The sequence below is a fragment of the Caloenas nicobarica genome, chromosome 27 (assembly GCF_036013445.1).
Source record: "Caloenas nicobarica isolate bCalNic1 chromosome 27, bCalNic1.hap1, whole genome shotgun sequence".
Classification (NCBI taxonomy): Eukaryota; Metazoa; Chordata; class Aves; order Columbiformes; family Columbidae; genus Caloenas; species Caloenas nicobarica.
This window is the reverse complement of record NC_088271.1, coordinates 1,406,053-1,421,903: the sequence shown is the minus strand read 5'-3', so window position 1 is coordinate 1,421,903 and position 15,851 is coordinate 1,406,053. Positions and strand designations below refer to the sequence as shown.

At 42.2% G+C, this 15,851-nt stretch overlaps 1 protein-coding gene across 7 annotated transcripts; it reads left to right on the top strand.

Moving 5' to 3' along the window:
- Nucleotides 1-28: 28 nt before the first annotated feature.
- On the top strand, nt 29-15,401 carry SAFB (scaffold attachment factor B). 7 transcript variants are annotated; one of them, XM_065652221.1, is made up of 21 exons: nt 29-312; nt 1,540-1,630; nt 3,027-3,091; nt 3,180-3,458; nt 4,420-4,482; nt 5,251-5,278; nt 6,255-6,753; nt 7,176-7,225; nt 7,972-8,072; nt 8,505-8,654; nt 8,754-8,854; nt 9,353-9,498; nt 9,853-9,941; nt 10,465-10,601; nt 11,137-11,430; nt 11,952-12,089; nt 12,852-12,891; nt 13,676-13,788; nt 14,511-14,623; nt 14,815-14,881; nt 15,089-15,401. In XM_065652221.1, exons 1-21 carry the CDS (start codon nt 121-123, stop codon nt 15,201-15,203), a joined length of 2,871 nt encoding a protein of 956 aa, XP_065508293.1. In that variant the 5' UTR covers nt 29-120; the 3' UTR covers nt 15,204-15,401. The 7 variants fall into 7 exon arrangements, 6 of the variants coding, with proteins under 6 accessions (XP_065508293.1, XP_065508299.1, XP_065508294.1 ...); XM_065652226.1 differs by lacking the exon at nt 29-312 and adding an exon at nt 388-703; XR_010607660.1 differs by lacking the exon at nt 14,511-14,623 and having other exon boundaries at nt 15,089-15,110.
- Nucleotides 15,402-15,851: the final 450 nt, after the last annotated feature.

Genomic DNA, 15,851 nt, shown 5'->3' with positions numbered 1-15,851 from the left:
CCCTCCCGCTTGCTCTTCCCCGCGTTTCGGTTTTGCCACCATTTTGTGCCGCAGCCGCGGCTTCCCGCCGTTGTTTTCATCCCGCCTCGCTCCGCGCGTGCGAGCCGAAACGACGGCCTCATGGCGGACAGCCAGTCAGCGGCCGGGCAGGGAGAATCCCCGTCCCTAGGTGGGTCTGGACTCCCCGGCTCGGAGCCTGAGAACCGGCGGCGGTTGAGCGAGCTGCGCGTCATAGACCTGAGGGCTGAGCTCAAGCGCCGCAGCTTGGACAGCGGTGGGAACAAGAGCGTCCTCCTGCAGCGGCTCCGGAAGGTGAGCGGGCGGGGGGGGCGTAGCCGGCGCGTGCGCGGCCGCTCCCGCCGGCGCTGTGAGGAAAATGGCGCCGCGGGGCTGAGGGGCCGCGGGGAGCGGGGCTGGTTCCGCGGGCCCCGCCGGCCTCAGGCCTGGTTCCGTGGGCCCCCCCTGCCTCCTCGGCCGTCCCAGGCTCACCCTGAGCCGCCGGGCTCGGGTAGGAGCGCTGGGGTGTCCCGCCCCCCGCAGCGCACTGAGCCCCTCTCGCTGAAGAGAAGCTGCGAAATGCTGTGATGAAGTTATAACAGACGTACCCGTCATTAGCCAAGTGCTTTCTGACCACCTGCAAAACGAGGGGATATTTTGCAAGTTTTAGATCCTTCTGCACGACAAGAGGGGGACAGAAGATTAAGTAAAACATTGTTTAGAAGCAGAGTGCTTAGTTTATATTTAACTAATAATTAATAGATGTAAGCAAGAAACTAAAGAATTACAACTAACACCATGAATTATTTCTTAGTGTGTCAAAATTTTCAAAAATTGTAATGCATACATACTAATTATGTGAATATAAGCAACGCAAGAGCATCTAGTCTTTGGAGCACTGATGGAGGATGGTCCCCAGAGCTCCCCAGCACTGATAAACTAAAGAATGCTGCTTGACAGTATCATTGACTCTGCTGTTGAGTTTATTTCTTCATTTCACCGGCGCTCCTGGAGCTGCACAGCACGGGGCATTTGGCACCACTGGGGTTTCTGCCGTGCCCTGAGCTCCTGGATTTACGGTTCTCTGTCGTCTCCTCGGCTTTTTGCTGCGTGTTTATTTTTCACCCGCCTTTCTAGTTTCTAGCCTGTACACCGCATCTTCAGCAGGATGATTTTATGTTAGCGGCATGCAAACTACCCCCATTGAACTGATGCTTGTCTCCTAGAGCCGAGGTTCTTACCCTATCGCTGCACCTCGGGTATCTGTGCACTGCTGCAAATGCTGGAGGATTGACTTTTTTGCGTGTAGGTAAAGCCGGTGACCACTTTCAAGAAATTTTACACCAACACGTTACAGTTTCGCGCATGCTTGTTGCTTTGATCTTTGGTTTGTGTATCCAGGTTGCTGGTGTCTAATACAAAGCACTTAGATTCTTGGTTTGGTATTTTTTCCGCTCTTGATGTCCAGCTCTTAAACTCAACAGAAATGTGCAGATGGAACTTTTATGTCTGTCTTGATCTCTTCTTTTTTCCCCTTAATAGGCTATTGAGGAGGAAGGGGGGAATCCTGATGAAATTCCAGTGGTTTCAGAAAATATCATGAAGAAAACACCAAAAAGAAGCAGCAGCAAAGGTACAGGGCAGTTAGAGAGGTTCTCCGCCCCATCCCCTCTGAGTTTTCTAGCAGTTTTTACCCACAAAATGGAACCTTGCTAATATTTTTTTTTTTCCTGAAGTTTGCTTTTGGAAAAGTACTTATTTTAATTTTGGCACTGCCGGTGAATGTTTTGCAGTCCCAAAGCTATACCTATTTCTTGCCTGAGCCAGGTTGGGGTAAAACTAGTTCTCTGGAAGAAATTAAGCCCAGTTGAGTCTTCTGTTCCTTGGTTCTGACCTTTAGTGCCGTTTGTGACTGGTCTTCTTCCCCAGATTTGTACTCAAGATTCTAGGGATGAGTGGTATGGTATTAAACTTACCAGTCATTTAGTCAGTGTCTGAAATTGGATATGTTTTTAAGGCTTTCTCTATGCATTATTTTTCTAATAGTGAGGCAGTCTTACATAATCCTAAGGATTTAAAAAAGAAAATTGCTTTTTTCTAAAATGAGTTAATTAGCACGATTTGATCTTATTTTGTAATCAAATAATGTTGAAACTTCTGTATTAGAACTGAGCAGAATAGATTAAAGTTTTTAATTAAATTGTTAGTTTTGATTTATACACAATTTAAATTTGTGAGATGAAGCTCAAATGTTTTGCCAACTACTCTGTTTGACACAGATTTTTGTGGCTGCGTCCAATTTGGAACGATGCTATATTTGCTTGTACACTAAAATGTGAATTCTTAACTGGAAAGAGAACAAATGTCACAACTGTGGGTAAAAGCAGGGACATGTTTGGTAATCACATTCATTTTCAAGTCTCAGAAAAACACTTAATGAGTGTTACAGCACTTTTAGTATTGGATTGGAAGTAGATGAGATGTTCCTCTTGGCTCTGAAGCCCCTTTCCCTTTTTTTTTTTTTTTTTTTGTTGTAATGTGCTTGTGGTTTTTGAGGAAAATAACATTCATAAAAGATGAAATGGCTCCGAGTTTGAGGACTTACTGTTTGGTACTGACACCAATACGTGTCCAGTTGGTGAACAGCACTGCAGTGATGCTGACACATAGAGTGTGGGCTTTTGATTGTTTGTGTTGGATTATTAATTGGATTGCTTTTTTTCTTTTTCCTTGTATTAAATGTCTGTAAAGAAGTGCAAGGTGGAGATAATAAATTACTATATTACTGCAATCTTAGCTGAGCCAGATGTTCTGGGGAGGGCATGGTGGTGCTTCTGGAACTCGTGACAGACCTTGAACTGTGGGATGTTTGTCAGTTACTGAACTAGGAGGTATATGTGGAAAATACAGAAAAAGCAGATAACTAAATTGGATGGAATACCAGCTCTGACGGAAGAAAAAAATAAAAACAAACTTGAAGGATGCATGTTGTTACTTTCTTTTCATTCTAATGATGATAATGTTGCCAGGACGTAGAGCAGACGAAGAGGGAGGAGAAGATAATGGCCTGGAAGAGGATTCGGGAGATGGACAGGTATGTACGGCTGCGTTTGAAGCGAAGTAATGGTAGCACTGCTTTCCAGTTACAATGACTATTATATATACTTTTTTTCTTTTTACAGGAGGATATTGAAGCAAGTTTGGATAACTTGCAGGATATTGACATGATGGATATTAGTGTGTTAGATGAAGCTGAAATAGATAATGGCAATGCAGTAGATTGCGGAGAGGATTACAATGCTGATAATATTCTTGACTCACTGTCTGATAGTAAAGAAAATGCTGGTGCAGCAGTGAAAGAACTTCCCGATCAGCCTACAGAATATGCTGTAGGTAACTTGGAGGCATCCCCACAATTTTCAGAAATTAAAGAAGAACCAAGAGAAATACCAGTAGTGATGGTATGCATCTCTTATGTGTGTGGAATCAGATTCTTTTTTCCTTTTTTTTTTTTTTTTTAAATTAATTAAATAGCAAACCAGTAGCTAAAGAGTATTTGAAACAATTTGGGGCTCTACCAGTTCTCATGGTTATTGCTTTTTCTTCTTTTACATATTTGTGGAAATAGCATTCTTGATTTTAAAATGCTTAGATGTTGTTTGTACACGTATGACTGTACGAATTAATAGTAATCCATAAAGTGTTCATTTTAATAGTGCTTTGAACTCTCTCCTTCCCCTTATGTTTACATTCCCATTTTCATATCTTTATTTAGGAGGACATATAAAGCTTACAAATGCTGTAACCTTCTTTATTTCTCTTCAGCTGAACAGCAGCGTTCTGGGAACTATATTCTAAATGATTTTTCTGTTAAGAGGGAGTCTCGCAGTTGCTCTGTTGTCAAAAGCATTTTTCTGTTGGCTTTCCATGTTTGGCTGTTGCACTGTGTGTGTGGCATTGCTGTCTGGGCTACAAGATAATTTTTTTTCCCCAAAGTCAAATAGAAGTACTCAGAAAGTAGGTTTTTTCAGTGACTAAATTAGTGGAGTCCGGGTCAGCTCCTGCAGTATTTTTTATCAGTAAAGAAAATGGTTATCAACACTTTTTGGCTCTATGTTTTTGCTGCAGATAAGAGAGGAAAAATTAAGAAAATGTTTGCTTTGGAATACCCATCTTTAAAAGATTTTTGTGAGCTGACAAACTTATTGGAGAGGTAACGCAAAAGCTTATTCAGGCGATGGGGATCGGGAAGAGACTTGAGGTGCATTGGTCAGGTTTTACCCTTATTGGTTGTTTTGGATGCTAGATATGTTTGCTTAATGTCAGTTGTCAGTGAAAATAAAATATTCCATTTCTCATTCAGGTTTCATTCACAATAGCATTCTGTGATAGGTGACAGTGTCTTCCTTTTACTTTTTAAAGGTAGAGGTCGAAGATGTTGGAAACAATGTAGATGCTTCTTCATCTGATGTAACCATAATAAAGGTAGGTGGTAACCAATTTTTCTTTACAAACAAAAAGGCATAATAAATGCTATATAAACTGTACACTAAACCAGTATATGTACAGGTAGTAGCCAGTGGGTGCATTCTTATTCTGCAAAGAACAAGAAGTAATGCCTCTTGAATTTAATCATGTGGACAAAGATCTAGATCTATCTCTGAGGTCATATACATAGGATGTATATATCATACTGAGTTTGGGTGGTAAATTTGATTCTTTTTATCTGTTATATAAGCCAACTCGGTGCCTTATTTAACTCCCATTAAAAGTGCACCTACCCCGTATTGACAAGAGAGCTGGAACTGCTCCGTTCCTGAAACACTCGCCTGTTTCCAGGTCACTCGTGGCGGGTTCAGGACTTGTAGCTCCAGGTGGACCTGGTGTTTCTGTCCATCCTGTTTGCAGAAAAAAGGAGACTCTGGAGGAGGGGAACACAAAGATGGACTTTGCACTACACTCTTTACATTTGTTGGTTATTTACCCATGCAAATGTGTACTGTGTGTTCAGTGGGTGTTTGAATTTGAGAAATATTGAAGTTTTTACAATTTTTTAAAACTTGAAGATGTTAAAAAGTAACGTTAAACCTCCTTGTGAGAAATTTATTTCAAATTCAACATTTTCAAGGCTGAAGTAGGCTAAGTTATATTAATTCCCTCCTGTCTCGGGGGTGAGAGGTATCATTCAGAATAACATCATGACTTCTTAAGAAATAGTGACATTTCTCCTTTTAAAAATCTTTCTTGTTGCAGGATCTTGAAGAGTTACCTTTGGAGCCAGGTACTGTGGTGGGCTTTATTTTGTTTGGTTGGTTTTATCTAAATGGAAAAAAAATCCTGAGCGTTGAAGCAGTTTCATTCTTCATTTAATTCTTTCTGTTCCCCTGTGGGTTTTTTGGTGTGGTTTTTCTTTTTGTTTTTTTTTCTTGTTTTTTTTTTTTTTTTTAATGCATTACTGTAGTGTACATTATTATGGTGGACAATCCAGGTCATGCAGGGTCATAGAGATTGGAAACCCAGTCATATCACCAGATCTGTGAATAAGTGCTTTTTGAAAACATGTCTTTCATGTGATGAAATGGTTCTGTAGAACTATTACCTACAGCAGAGTTAAAGAATGATCCTTAAAGATGTAAAGGTTCTGAAAACAGATCTTGTGATATCACACAGTACTGTAGTTCTATGGATATAAGTAGAGGAGCGTAGGTAATAAAAAGCTCTGGCACAGAACACAAGTTAAAGAGTGACTGGATACAGAAGAAGGAATTCACTGTCATCCCAGGAATTTTCGACAGATCCTATTCGCTTTCTGGACTGCAAACACTCTCATGCACCATCAGAAGATGCCCAGTTCTCATGTTGGACTGTCTGCTCTAAAAGGATTTCACAGAAATTTAAAAATTGAACCCTCAGTGCCTTGATACGTTCAGTTAAGCGTCTCGGACTCTGGAAGCTAACTAGAGAAGAAACAGAGCTGAACCGTTTGGTGAAGAATATCCAGGAACAGCCAGAAGGTTTTTGTTAAATCTGGGGGCATTTTTCTTCCCTGTTAACACTGTAGGGCTGGTTTGGTAGTTTGTGAGACAGCAGGTAGCGCGGTACTTTGCACACTGTGTACACTTAGGGTTTTCCAATCTCTGTGTAGCTTAGAAGTTCTCTTGGTGTTAGTGTGGCAGCCATGCCAGTTCCACATTTGTGATTGCTGTATTTCCCTGGTGATTAAATCTTGTGCCATTCTATTCCTGTTAAATCCGTAGAAAATGAGAAAATACTCGACATTTTGGGGGAAACTTGTAAATCTGAAGTACTTAACGAAGAAACTTCCGAAGCGGAGCGGCCACATGCGCAGGAAGCAAGTAACGCGGTGCCAGGCAAGAGGCTGGCGGAGGAAGAGGACGCTCTTGCTGCCGCTCAGGTGGAGGAAGATGCTTTAGATTTGGACAGCAAATCGGCACAAGCTTTGGCAAGGAAGGAAGCAAAGCGTTTAGTTGTAGCGAAAGGGGAGACAAGTGAACAGACGCTAGAGGAAGAGAAACCGGACTGTGGCTCTTTAGTGGTAGAGACCCCAAGCGATCAGAGTAGCAAATGCTCCCAAGGCCTGGAAGCCTCTAGTGGGGGAACAGCGGCAAAAGGCGCAGGTCCCGAAGGCCAAGAAGGCAAAGAAGATGTCAAGAAAACAGAAGACAAAGCTAATTCTGAGGAATCCCCTGCTACTAAAGAGTCCTCAGCCAGTGAGGGCGGTGATCAGAAAAAGAGGTTTGTTTTTTCTCCGTTCTAGACCAGATGCTATCTTTTTTCATTGGTCGTTAAGTGATGCGCATAAGCGGTTTCCTTCAATTGGCCACCGAGACTGATGAAATTGTAGCCTATTCCTAAAGAGTCTGTTTTATTTCTTCATGTGCAGATATTTTTTTCTAAAGACAGAGGGTTTGATTTCCTTCCTTCCTCAACCTTCAAAGGTTGTTTCCTTAAATTACTCTTATTTCTGTCATCCACAAAACAGAATTTTCTATGTAAGGATACAAATCCCATATTTCCTGTCACTCTTCTATAAATTTGGAAAGACAGTGTTTATTTCAGAACTAATTTACTGGTAGGTATCCAATTTTAGTGCAAAATCTAGAATTAACGTTCTTTTTGCATATGGTCGGCTGAGTAATGTGGTGTTTTGTCTTTAGCCCTGTTGAGGAGGACAGAGATACAAAGATAATCTCAAAAGATGACAAAGGTATGTTTATTAAAAATAAATACAAATGACTTGGAAAAAAATGTTACGGGGTCCAATTTAACCATTATTTGTGAGTCAATTATAGTAAGTGAGCATTCAAAGGAGCAAATGGAGTAATAGTTCCGCTCGCTTTTTTACTTGCCTTTCTTGCTTTGCTCATTATTTGTGTCCTGTTAATTCGCTAAGCATGCGTATTTTTCACTCTAATAGCTGTGTTGGAGTCCCACTAGCTTTGTGAATGGTGATGGGTACTGACAAGACCAGGATTTGTCTGAAAAATCTTAACAGATGCCTAAATCTATAGGTTTATGCTCTGTGTGGCAGTTCTGGTTTGGCCTGTTAATTCTGTCAACCCTCAATGCAGTTGTAACAAACCTTCAAAGCAGGAATTGTAAATTTCAGTTTATGTAACTTCTGTAACCTTATTAACTGACAAAGTTGGGGTTTTTTAAGTCTCTAGTGAATGAACATGTAATACTTTTTAATTCTCATAAAAGTGGCTGAAGTATAGGAATACAAGATTTAGATCAGAACTCATTAAGACTGTTCAAATGCACATCAGGCACGGAGTTCAGAAGTTGGCTGTGATGTGTCTTGATTTTAAGATTGATTGGAAGAGGTAGAAGTAAAATTGCATTTGCAAAGGTTTATGAAGAAAAGCCAGTGGGGTTTCTAGGGCAATTACTTTTTCCCTGTTGCAGTCTTGTGTTACACAGTCTTATATGTTTGGCGTTTTTGTTCCTTAGGCCGTGCGGGTGGTGGCTCTGGCAGGAATTTGTGGGTTAGTGGACTCTCTTCCTCTACTAGAGCTACAGACTTGAAGAATCTTTTCAGCAAGTATGGAAAGGTACGGAGTGGGTGTGTAAATTAATTAAGCATTTTATTAATTGAAAAGGATGACCTTAAATTTAGCTCTTATTTTTCCTAATGAATAACTGGGTAGGCTAAGCACATAGCTTTGTTTTGTTCTTTTGAAACTGTATCTGAAAGCAGCATACTTCATAAAGAAGGTTGTCTGAAATGGAAAGGCAAGGGAGTGGATAGAAATCCAGGATTCAGAGAATCTCTGGGCAGGTATCTGTAAAAATGAGGCAGTTCTCGACAGGAGAGACCGGTGGGTTCTCCTCTAGTGTGCTACAGTCCAATGGTACGTCTTGGGTGTCCAGTTTTAAACGGTTCCATTTCAAGGGGTATCCATTTGAGAAATCTCATCTTTGAGGGCAGTTTTCCATCTGTTCTTCAGTGCTAGCAAACACAAAATAATTTTTTTTCCCCGAAGGTGGTTGGTGCAAAAGTGGTGACGAACGCTCGCAGCCCTGGTGCTCGCTGTTACGGCTTTGTTACCATGTCGACATCTGAAGAAGCCACTAAGTGTATTAATCACCTCCACAGGACAGAGCTGCATGGAAAAATGATTTCTGTAGAAAAGGTAAGTGGCAGCTGTTTTACGACAGTGTAATGAAAATAGAACTGTGCAAGCTTGATGTCTTGTCTCTTATTATAAAAATATTTCTGGTTAAAATTCTAGGCAAAAAATGAACCAGCCGGGAAAAAGCCATCAGACAAAAAGGAAGGTGAAACAAGGAAGGAAAAAGACAGGCATCATTCTGCAGAATCCAAATTGGAGAAGTAAAGTGGTTTTTGTATTTTTTTCGATGTTTAAAATGCATATGTGACCAAAGTGAACAGTAATTGTAATCTCAATTCACTGCTTTATACTGCATCTGAAATAGGAGTAATACTTGGAAAAATGACATTTGCAGTAAGTGCATCTTAATTGACCCACTCTTCAGAAATAGAGAGTTCGTCAGTGTTTAGTATCAAAACTTGTCTGGTATATCAGGAGACACCAAATCAACTTGTTTCTAGATAAACCATTATTTTGATCAGAGTAGTTTGTCCTCTGATCTGACACTGGCTTAGCCTGCTCTTTGAACTAACAAATATTTCCAGGATTTAGTCTGTCGTTTTGATGGACTGTTTGCATGGTTAGTATTTTTTTGAGTGTTTTTGTGTTGAGTGTTGTTGGTTTTTCTTTTTTCTTATTTTTTGGCATAGTTGGCCTGACCAGAGTGGTTATATAGCACTTTTTGTCAGGTTCTCTATTAAAGCAAAGTTTACCTCTAGGTCTGTTGGTACTAAGAAGGAGGAGAAGACCGACAAAAAAGATGATGTTAAGAAATCAGAAAAAGATGGAAAAGACGAAAAAGAAGGAAAAGAGAAAGATGAACAAAAGGCCGGATCCTCTGATAGATCCAGGGCAAACAAATCAGGTACTTGTAGCTGCCTTTCAGAAGTGTTTTCAAGGATACTGTTTGGTTTGGTTTGGTTTTTAAACTGTGGCAAAGGGTGCATTTTGCAGACAGAAGAATGACATTAAATTTGCTGTCTTTTAACTGTCATCCCTGCCAGAAAACACTCACATAGTTTTATGATCACTCTACTGCCCTCATGCCCAACTCGGCTAAATCTTGACAAGCTAGTTAAACCGTCAATGTATTCTTCCATAAGTTTAAAGCCTCAACAAAATAACATTTTACTGCTTAGTATCTTGACAGTTCTAAGTCTCACAGGAATGTTTGAATGTCTTGCATATTATTTATGCTCAGATGTATTTTGTTTTCTAGCAAGTCGAGGAACTGAAAGGACAGTGGTAATGGATAAATCTAAAGGAGAACCAGTTATTAGTGTGAAAACCTCTACATCAAAGGAGAGGGTAAGTACAATTTTCAGAGAAGCCTTTCTGTAATAAAATAGATGTCAAATAGCTTTATATGCATGTAGCTGAAGGGTTTTTTTGCCTTGCATATTGGGAACAGTTACCCTTTTATCACTTTTCAGAAAGCATTAGGGTGTTAATGATGCTGCAAAGGTAAATGTTTATGCGTCACCTTCTTTATAGCTTTTGTCGCTGCTGCCCTAGTTGAAGAAGTAGAGTTGTAATTCGAAAGTGGTGTTAACATGATGTGTTTCCCTGCCGTGGAGTGTGGTGACCTTTGCAGTGGTGTATCGTTTGCCACCGGTGTGAGCCAGTTCGTGTGCCCCTATATTTTATATATTTAAACTCTTTACAAGCTCTTGCCAAATTTAGGGTACTTTTCCCCAACCTACTTTTCCACGGAATTCTAACATTATTTACCTCTGTAGTCTGTTTTGTTCAGGTTGGCATAAGGTAGGCCTAGGAATTTCAGCTCAAAATGCGCAGTGTTCAGCTAACGTATTGTTTTGATTTAACACAGAGTACAAAAAGCCAGGATCGGAAGTCTGAGAGCAAAGAAAAACAAGATATTTTATCATTTGATAAAATCAAAGAGCAGCGAGAACGTGAACGTCAGAGACAGAGGGAGCGAGAAATCAGGGAAACGGAAAGACGCCGGTGAGTTTTCCTGGTTTTGCTCTAAACTTTGAATGTAATTTATTACTATTATCTGTGTTTTGAACAGACTGCAAAGTAGTGTCATGCTGGCCCTCCAGCGTTAGTATCTCAGATCAATCTGATACAAATCTATTGATAGAACAGACATAATGCAAATCTATGAATGTTTTTACTACTGAAATCAATTTTCTCCAAGCCTGTGCTTCTTATGAGGCTTGTTGAATAACAGCTTTTGTAGGTGCTTTCAGGTCTTGCGTTTCACTGGATCAGATCTGAATTTCCAGAACTTGATTTTTCCCTGGAAGTTTGTAAATCCTTTCTGTCTTAGGACCTGCTGTCCTCTATAAAAGCTTTTTCACAACTTAGAGTAGGTGTGATTTAGTTGAGAAGAGATCGTTCACACTTAAGTAGTGGAAAGAACATAGAAACTTAAAAAACAGGGGGGGGGACAAACAAACCCCACCCAAAACAAAGAAGCAATTAAGCTTAGACTTAAGAGTCTCGGTTGAAAAGGAAATACCTGTTTTTCAATTAGAGAGAGAGAGCGGCGAGAACGAGAACAACGTCTTCAGGCCATTCACGAGCGGGACGAAAGGCAGAGGCTCCAGAGGGAGCGAGAACGACTGGAATTTCAAAGGCAGCGTCTTGACAGAGAGCGCTTGGAGAGGGAGAGGCTGGAGAGAGAGCGAATGCACATTGAGCAAGAAAGGCGGCGAGAGCAAGAGCGGATCCAGCGCGAGAGGGAAGAGCTGCGGCGGCAGCAGGAGCAGCTGCGCTACGAGCAGGAGCGGCGATCGGCCATGAGGAGGCCCTATGATCCTGACAGCAGGTAACAACCACGATGAGATTCCAAACCCTTCGGCCACATCCAGTTACAAACAGCACATGTAAATTGTGAGTACTCTGGCTAAAGCAGTTGGGGAGCTCACAACTGAAAGAGTATTTACATGTTGCTTTTATCACTTTAATATCGATCTTGAGAAAAAGCAAATGTCATACTTGTGTACCTGTAAGCACAACTTTATTACGGCAGGTTTAAAATTCTTGGTTCCCAAAGAGGAGCGGACTGAGAGTAGAAACTCTGCGTATCAACTCCAAAGCAGGATTGCTGTCAGGAACAGATACTCATTCTCTTCTCACGTCAGCACATGTTGAGACTAAGCTTTTTGTATAGTGTTGATACACCTGGTTTCCTGTGAAACTGAACTGCAATGCCTGCCTAACACACAAGAGCTTTGAATTATAAATCAAAACCAATTGTTTGGATGATTGGATTGAACAAGGTTTGATACTAAGAGAGCAGGAAAGGAAGACTTAGAGATTACTACTAATTGTGACCTTTTTTTGCAGACGAGATGACCTGTACTGGCCAGAGGCGAAGCGAATGGCAATGGATGACAGGTATCATTCTGAGTTTAGTCGTCAAGATCGCTTCCACGACTTCGACCACAGGGATCGCGGCCGATACCAAGATCATTGTTTGGACAGGTCAGCAAGGCGGTGTCTTTTCTTCCTATACCGTTATGGAAATTAGATGTCTTTTTGTGGCTTACCTAATGGCTCGAAGGGTGCCAAAAGAAAAAGAGTGGGAAAAAATGACCCTTGTGCATTTCTTGTGTCTAATTTTATATGTGCGTGCAAATCCTGGGCTTCCACCATTTACAGATGTCTCGGAAAGAGGCCGCATAAAGATAAGCCGAGTCTTAACATAGTCTGCTGTGGTGCAGAGGGAGATCCTACAGCTCCTCTCGAGATGTATGGAAATCTGGTTTATGCATCCCTAAGATTTAGCCATTTCCTTTGGCTTTAAAACTTCCTTTACTTTCATCTTTGCAGCCTAGCTAACAGATTTCTAGTTCCACAGAATGCAAAAATACTTTGTGTAGTGCTATTGAGACTTCTTGTTTTTGTCTCAAAGGATCTTTGGAAAAAAAATACTGCTTAGCTTTGCTTGTAACTCATTTCTGATCTGGTAGGCTCACTCCATTTTCTCCTCTGGCACCATCAAGTACCCAACCTGCCTCACTGGTCCCCTGCTTACCCGTATTACAGTCATCGATGTTACTTTGATCTCTTTCTATGCTATGAAACAAGATTTCAATATCTTACCACTAAAGAGACAGTGGCAATCAGATTTACAGCATAATATAAATAAAAGAAAAAAGATAAATTCTCCTGTGTTATTTCATAAAGACACTGGAGTGATGATTACTGTGGTGACTGAACTACTGCTTCTCTTTTTTGTTCCAGAAGAGATGGTTCAAGAGGAATACCAGATCGAGATGGGCAGGTGGGTTATACCCAAACAACAGCTTCAGTTAAAAAGCAAAAAAAACCAACCCCAAAGTGCAAAAAACACAAGCGCCTGTGCTACCTAGGTCTTAAATGCAACCACCACCACGTTTAAACTGAGCAGATGTTTTTGCTGAACTGAGCAGATGATTTTGCACACAAATGTGCAGAACATAAGTTATTAAGCTACCTGCTTGCTAGAGTTTGGGGCGGGGAAAACCTCCGAGCAGTGGGAGCTACGGTACAGCAGTCTTTCAGGCTGGTATGTGGCAATTAAAATTTTTCTGGGTGTCTGTACTGTATTAAGAGGTGGTTACTGTAGTGTCTTATCCTTAGCTGGCAAGGCGTCCCTTCTCTGACCTTTATCAAAATGGTTTGTAGAAAATAACTGATGGCATAATGGAGCAAGGCAGAAGACTGTAAAAGGACAGGCGTGAAGTCAGTACCACACAAAACCTTTCATTTCTGGAGAGAAGTGGGAAGTAGGGCCAGAATGGAAGCCTTAAAAGCACTCCGCCAAGCCAAAAAAACCCACCCCCCCACCCCACCCCCCAAAAAAAAAAATCAAACCCCCACAATGAAAACCACCAAAACAACACAAACCCAAACAAAACTCTGAACTGCACACAGCAGCACCAATGGAACCAGAACAAAATGAGACAGCTACTGTCTTATTTTCTGACAGCTTCTAGAAAGGCAGCCTTTGAGGAACGGAACTTTTTCAATCCTGAAATAAAACCTGCATTGATTCTTAGCACGAGTCTCTACCCTTTGCCTTCCAGCATTACCCAGACGAACGCCACGGAGGCCCCGACCGTCACTCCCGCGATAGTTGGGGCGGCTACGGCTCTGACAGAAGAATGAGCGAAGGAAGAGGGATTCCCCCCCAGCCGCGGTTAGTGCAGATGGAATAAGGGAAGGGATTTGTTGGTTCTTAAAATTTTAACATTCCATGAACCTTTGAAGGTGGCAGCGGAAGCAGTTGGACAAGTGTGAATCCTCTCTCCAAGGAGTTCGCACGTGTAGCTCCACTGTGCAGCAGGAGAACAGAGCGTTGTAGTGAGTAACGACGTGCCGCTCAGCTAGCTCAGCTCTTAACTCTGGGTCTCTTCTAAATAAGTTTATTTTCTGCAGGTGAGATTGAGTCTGTACCAGATGCTGTGGTAATGCCTACAGAAGTCCTGTTTGTGGCTAGCGGTCAGGTTTTAAGGATCAAAATCTCCGCAGCAGTGGGCTGTGTGGAACGGAGACTCTCCTGGAATCAGAGCAGCTTCTCTTTAAACCAGCCAGTCCCGCTAGGTGTATAATGTTCGGTTCTTCCTAAATGCACCAGACAAAGGAATCATGGTCAACAAATTGTTCCATATTTAAGTAGTACATTGCAATACTAATTATGTCTCTGTAGATCAGAAGAAGATGAGCTTTATTGTGCAAAGGATGCTGTTCAGCACGTTTCTTGTTTCTCTGACCAGTTTTTAATGCAATGATTCAGTGGCTATAGATACAGCTTGATTAACCGTTTGATACACTTGCATATGGGGTACGGTGTTTGGCTTTACCCTGTGGTGCTAAACAGATAAGGGACACACCTAGAAGATGTTCTTTTATTTTTTTAAGAGATGGACGTGACTGGGGAGATCATGGTCGAAAGTTAGAGGGGCATCAAGATCGTTCATGGCAGGGAAATGTGGCTGGAGGAGTGATGGGACGGGATCATGAGAGATGGCAAGGTACACTTGCTGCTTACCAGTGTGATCGTGTTTTTTTCTATGAATTACTGCTGCCGAATGAGCAGTAGTTAAAATTCCCATGGAGCTTTAACAGCGTTACTGAGAAAGCCAATAAAATTCTGGGGAAAAGGTGTTTCTTTAATAGGAAAACATAAAGTTGGCTTTTTTTTCTTTTTTTTCTTTTAAATTAGGTGGTGATAGAAGCATGCCTGGTCAGTCAGGACCAGGCCATGTGATGAACCGAGGAGGGATGTCGGGGTAAGAAGCTTTGTCAGAGCGCTTACGTTTTTATAATAGTTGACCTAAAAGCAGAAATTTCTGTATCAATTGTGAAAAACGCTGCTTTCAAGCTTCTACATAATTATGGATTAGCAAGTAGGAAAAAAGACTAAGCAAACCTCTAGTCTCCAAGTCCCAGCGACGTTGACTTTTGGGGTAGTTTTCAGTTTTTCTGGTGTGTTGCAGGCGCGGAGGCTTCGCTGGGACGCAGAGCGCGGGGGGGCCCGGCGGCTTGCAGGTGTTCGCTGCCCCGGAACGGACGGACAGAGCGACCGAGCTGCGTTTCACCCGCCGATACTGACCCCGCTGTACTATACCTATAGATACATTATTTTTTAATGCCGGATGACAACGGTGAATTTGATGAACCGGAGTCGCCTCGAACGTGTGTTCACAAAAAGCGAGACTGCTGCCGCGTTGTGGCCAAATGTTACGTCGACTGGTCTGTTTGGTTTCTTTTTATTGTAATAAACGTGTTCTTGGTCAAACATCACTTCAAGTTTCTGTTAGTGAAGCATTCCTTTTTTCAAAAATAATAAAACCAGTTTACAGCTACTGATTTCTTGTTCGCAGTGTCTTTGGCAATGTTGCCTCTCGGGAGCGGCTGAGGCAGCAGCGAGGAGGCGACTCAAAGGGACGTCATGAACCTGTGACAATGAGCCTGCACGTCCTTCTCTTGCATTTGAGAGGTTTTGTGTTTATTTCTCCAGCAGTTGTCACACCGTAGACCGGTACAAGTGGAAAACCGCGGAGCGGCCGCTCCCCCGCTCTCGGGTAAACATGGCGGCGCTGAGGCGGGCGGAGCCGTCACCGCGCGGCCCGTCCCGCGCATGCGCGAACGCGCGGCTGCGGCACTGGCGGGAACGGCGCGAACGCCCGCGTCGCGCATGCGCGAGCAGCGCCGCCTGGCGGTGCCGCCGCGTAACGGCACGGGGCGGCGCACCGGGCT